General features: G+C 42.7%; 1 protein-coding gene across 1 annotated transcript; it reads left to right on the top strand.

The window, feature by feature from the left end:
• The first annotated feature begins 889 nt into the window (after positions 1-889).
• Pde6h (phosphodiesterase 6H) lies at positions 890-4,475 on the top strand. Its single transcript, XM_055611986.1, has 3 exons — positions 890-1,023; positions 2,047-2,087; positions 4,399-4,475. The coding sequence occupies exons 1-3, from the start codon at positions 890-892 to the stop codon at positions 4,473-4,475; spliced, it is 252 nt and encodes an 83-aa protein (XP_055467961.1).
• The last annotated feature ends 670 nt before the right edge of the window (positions 4,476-5,145 follow it).

Here is a 5,145-nt window from a genome sequence, read left to right as displayed (position 1 = left end):
GCTGAAGACAACTGACAGATGTGTGGCTGATGAACTCCATATCCGAACATGGAGTTAGGGAACAAAGGCAACAGCCAATCCCCATCACCCATTCTATTTCTGCTTGTTTGTTTCAGGCTACAATACTGTATTCATTGTTGCCCACAGCTCAGAAACCCTTTTGTCCAGATGGCCGTATTGCTACCTCTCAGAATTAATTGAAAAGTCTCTGAGTTAACTGAGGGTTTTACAATGAATGAATCCAAAGGAAAAAAGTACATTGTGAAAAGTATCTTTTAGAGATAGGCTAGTCTGTGGCTGAATGAAGAATACAATGCTTCGAGTATCTATAAATGCTATCTTTGCATCATTCAGATAAATTCCCTCCTTTTCCTAGGATTCCTAGAGAGAAAATATGATATTATAATTAAATACTACTGAATTTTGGGAGGAATATATACCTAGATTTTTTTTTTTAAGAAAAGTTCTCATGTATCTGAAACTAACCTCAAGTTGGCTGTATTGCCAACGATGACCTTGAACTTCAGATTCTCCTGCCAGAGTACTTGTATTACAGGTATTCACCATCAGGTCTGTTCTTCCACTGTTGGGAATTGAACCCGGGTCTTTGTGTGTGCTAGGCAAACACTCTACCAACTAATCTGTGTCTCAACCTTCAAATATCTTTTTTTCTTTAATTTTCAAAAATCTCTTAGCTGACAGCGTCCATTGATTTATAGCATATTTTCTAAAAATAATTTCCCTGGTTTCCTTGCATCAACACAAAATGCCAAGTTTCTGTGTCAAAGCACTCAAAGGTCTAAACACTAACAGGCTTTCTGACTCTGAGCGTCTTCCATTTCCCTCCACACTCAGACGAGCCTGAAAACAACACCCTAAGGGTGCCAAGATGAGTGACAGCGCCTCTCTGAGTCCTCCAGCGCCAAGCCAGGGTACTAGCACCCCACGCAAAGGCCCCCCTAAGTTCAAGCAGAGACAGACTCGACAGTTCAAGAGCAAGCCTCCTAAGAAAGGAGTGAAAGGGTAAGTGTAAGACGGGAAGGGCATGCCCTGTGCTTTAACCTGGGATTTCGAACCATCCGTCTTTTCCAGAAAACACTCGGTTTTGCTTTGTTTCTGTTGATTTCTTTATGTCTTATTTTTTCAATTTTCTACTTTTCCCTATTGTTCTTTGGGGGAAAAAATCTATTCTCAACACATGCCCCATATCTTACTTTCTCTTTTACAGCCACTTAAATTTTATCATCACTTTCATGCTTACATTGTGATGCCTTCAGCCATCATAACTTGAGCTGTTTTATATTACATTTTTTAATGTCTTTTCTCTGGGACTAAGCTCACTCCGAGAAAATTTGGTTTTTCTCCAATTCACTATGCCCAATGTGATGCCAGGAACACAGCAGATTCATGAACTAATGTTAATGTCTTGCTGCTTAGTCACCTCCATATTTAAAAAAACAAAGATTGAGGGCTGGCAGGATGGTTCTGTGGGTAAAGGCGCTTCCTAGGCAACCCAGGAGTTCAAAGTTTACACCCTGAGCCCGCACACAGAACAGTGGAAAGTTAGACCTCCATATGCACAAGCATACACACAGACGCATGAGTGTTCTCTCACACAGACACACAGACACAGACACTCAGGCACACACACATAGACACACACACACACACACACACACTTGGTGTCAGTTGGTAGGGTGCTTGGCTGGCCTGTAGGAGGCCGCCTGTTCTGCTTCCAGCACTGGGGAGTACATATGCCTGTAATCCTAGAACTATGGAGATGCAGAAGAACCAATAACTCAGGTTCAAGGTCCTCCTTTTGTCTCACCCTTGTCTCTAGAGAAAAAGGCAGCCTACTCCCCATTTAGGATACACTGAGCCCCCGACAGAGTGACATCTTGGATCTAGTTCAATGTGGATACAATTTTCAAATAAAACACTTAGGGCTTCTCCTCTGCATGAAGAAAACCTTCCCAGGAGTGCTTTCGGGGCCCCTCACCTGTGGCCTCAGCTAACAGCTGTTCCCTTCATCTATTTTTTGCATAGGTTTGGCGATGACATCCCAGGCATGGAGGGGCTAGGAACAGGTGAGCTACAGCATCTGTGACTGAGCAAGCTGCCTTTCAAGTTTCCTCTTTGTGGAAATGTCAGGCTTCAAGGGACAATTTAAAGTTACAGCACTGACAACATGCCATTCTTTAAAGACAGAGAGACGTGTTTTTATTTAACGTTTTAAGTATGTGTGTACCTACATGTTGAAAGAAACGAGAGTAAGCCGCAGCCAGCTATAGGCTTGTGATGGGTAAGATGCTTGGACTTGATTCATTCTGACTTCATTTTTCAGAAGAGGACGATGAAACAGACTGAGTGCCAGTATGAGAAGCCACAGCCTGAGGAACTGGGGGGAAAAAAAGAAAAGACAGTGTCTAGAGAGCCATTGTGCTGTGCTCAACAACCCACTCCTCACCAACTTCCTCTTCTTCGCACCCCATGGTGCCAGGAGCAAGGGTACATGCAGCACAGGACAGGGGTGCACGGTGCACTAGGACAGGGGCCCCACATTGAGTGTATCTGATACAATCTTCCCAGCGGGCTGGACTCTTTTCCTTCAGCAGATAATGCTTGTAATTGCTGTAAGTGGCTTGAAAAATTAACAGGCTTTTTTTTTTTTTTAAGTTATAGATTTTAAAGTTGAAGAATTCAGCGGAAGGTCTAGAGAACTCACGTCACCACCACTTCTGCTTTCACACAGTTCCCAGTAATTAGCATAATGCATGAGTCCAGCACATCTGTCAAGGGTGATGAGCCACTATCAGTTATTCTTGGCATCTTAACAAAAGTGCATAGTAGATAATAGTTTGAGGCTCACTGGTGCCGTATGGTTCTAAGGGCTTTAGTGATTTTGTAAGGTTGTGTAACTGTCATTATTGTGTCATATAGCCTGGTTTCATCGTCCTGAACATTCCCTCACCTCCACTTGGTAATGTTTTCCTTCCCCAACTGCACACCTCTGAACACCACAAGACTTTCTACTGGGTCTCATGTTCACATTTTCTGAAATTTACTGAGTTAGAATAATACAGAATTTAGTTTTCCTATCCCGGCTTCTTCCACTTAGAAATATTTATTCAAGTGTCTCCTGTCTTCTTTAGGTTGAATAGCACATTTCTTTTATTTCTTTATTTAGTTTCATTTTATGTGTATACTTACTTTGCCTACCTTCATGTATGTGTGAGTCTGATGCCAGTCAAAGCCAAAAGAGGTAAACAGATGATCTGGAACTGGAATTACAGATGATTGTGAGCTGCTTGTGGGTGCTGGGAACTGAACCCAGGTCCTCTGAAAGAACAGCCTGTTGTTCTTAACTGCTGAAACATCTCTCCAGCCCCAGCTCATTTATCTTATTGCTAAATGATAATCTGTTTCATATGTATTCTATTGAAGGAGATTTTGATTTCTTCTAGTATTAGCATTAATCAATACAATTGCTGTGTTCGTGTGTGTGTGTGTATGTGTGTGTGTTTGTGTGTGTGGTTTTTGTTTGGGTATGTTTTGCACTTGTCTATTAAACTAGATAAATGGTGGCATTCACTGTAATCAGTGTATTCAACTTTGCAGGCAAATGACACCCTGGGATCTCAGGCAGGTCTTTTGCAGTATTGTAAGGCAAATTTGTTGTCCTCTCAGTTACATACTTTTGTAATGTGGTCAGGTACATTTAGACAAGCATAGAAGGACAGGATGGGAAAAGGCAAAGAGATTTCTTTTGGAGGAAAGCCTGGGGTCTATGCCCTGGTTTGAGCCCCATCTACGTAAGTGTAATGTTTGGTTGGTGGCAGCTTCTCTGGATGTGGGCCAATACCTTCGTCCCTGAATCGGAGGCATGATTAGATGACGCTTTGAGGCTGCTTCTCAGCACGTGGTTTGATACAGACATCTGGAAATGGAAAGAGCAAGCCTGAGAAGCACATGGGACCCATTTGGATTGGTAGAAAGGAGAGGATCAGTTCAGTCCGTGGGGTTTAAAGGGTCCCACTTCTCATTTTAATCCTTGGTCTGATGGGAATTCCTCTCTATGGTTTTCTTTGTGGCTCAGCTTTTGGGGGATGCAGAGAGCTTCCTTCCCCTCACCAACAAGAGTGCAAAATGAACCCAATCTCTCTTTCTCTCTCTCTCTCTCTCTCTCTCTCTCTCTCTCTGTGTGTGTGTGTGTGTGTCTGTGTGTGTGTGTGTGTGTAACAGTTATGTGATTGCTCACATCCTCCCTGGCTATGGAGCCATTTCATTTGCCTTCCTAGGAATGGGGTGTAACTGTTTGGAGGGTGTCTTTGTCTTCTTGCAGGAGAGGCTCCTTCCCCTGGTGAGAGGTTGGCTGAAGTACTCTTCTATCTCTTGCAGATATCACGGTGATCTGTCCCTGGGAAGCGTTCAGCCACCTGGAATTGCACGAGCTAGCTCAGTTTGGGATCATATGAGGAGTGCAGAGCCTCAGCTGCTCTCGAGAGCATCTGCTGTGAATGTCACTGTTTCTACCCAGTTGGTCTTTCTGAGTCTTGAAATTCAGTATTTAGAGAAATTTCTTTGACATATATGGTCCTTTCCCATGAATTACTGTATGTGTTCTCTCCTGCACAGTAACTCAGCTTCAATGGTGAATAAAAAGGCACTTTTGTTGGGGCACCTCAAACTTTTTACACCTTTTCCCATCTGCTTCTTTGAAGTCATCCACACTTCTCTATGTTCTGTTTAAATCTATGCTGGAAACTCATTGTGTTAATAGTACAAGTATAGGATAACATCAACACACTTGAAAGACTCTGGTAAGAGGATTGTGATAGGTCAGCTTGGGCTACCTAGTGAGTTCCAGGCTAGCTAGCTGTGAGACCATCCCTTAACAACAACAACAAATAACAACAAAAACAAACAAACAAACAAAAAAACCCGATAATGTAGTATGTCTGGCGTGATCTGAACAAACATCTCTGGATCAAGTAGGGTATCAGTGACACAAAAGAAACAATTCTAATCAGGTTAAATTCATTTAATAGGTAAGTTTAATTGTGATTGCCTCTAGGATCCCGAGTAAGGGGCTATTTCCAGGAGCAGGGACAACTTACAGGCAGTTACACCACTGAAGAGCAGTGC

The sequence above is a fragment of the Psammomys obesus genome, unplaced genomic scaffold (assembly GCF_907164565.1).
Source record: "Psammomys obesus unplaced genomic scaffold, mPsaObe1.curated_primary_1811, whole genome shotgun sequence".
In the NCBI taxonomy this organism is placed as follows: Eukaryota; Metazoa; Chordata; class Mammalia; order Rodentia; family Muridae; genus Psammomys; species Psammomys obesus.
This window is presented reverse-complemented; position numbering and strand designations above follow the sequence as displayed.

Excerpts from the sequence above, each read along its gene's own strand:
- Pde6h (XM_055611986.1), top strand. The coding sequence starts at position 890 with ATGAGTGACAGCGCCTCTCTGAGTCCTCCAGCGCCAAGCCAGGGTACT. Across the intron at positions 1,024-2,046 it reads CCTAAGAAAGGAGTGAAAGG|GTTTGGCGATGACATCCCAG; the intron begins GTAAGTGTAAGA and ends TTTTTTGCATAG. Across the intron at positions 2,088-4,398 it reads CATGGAGGGGCTAGGAACAG|ATATCACGGTGATCTGTCCC; the intron begins GTGAGCTACAGC and ends TATCTCTTGCAG.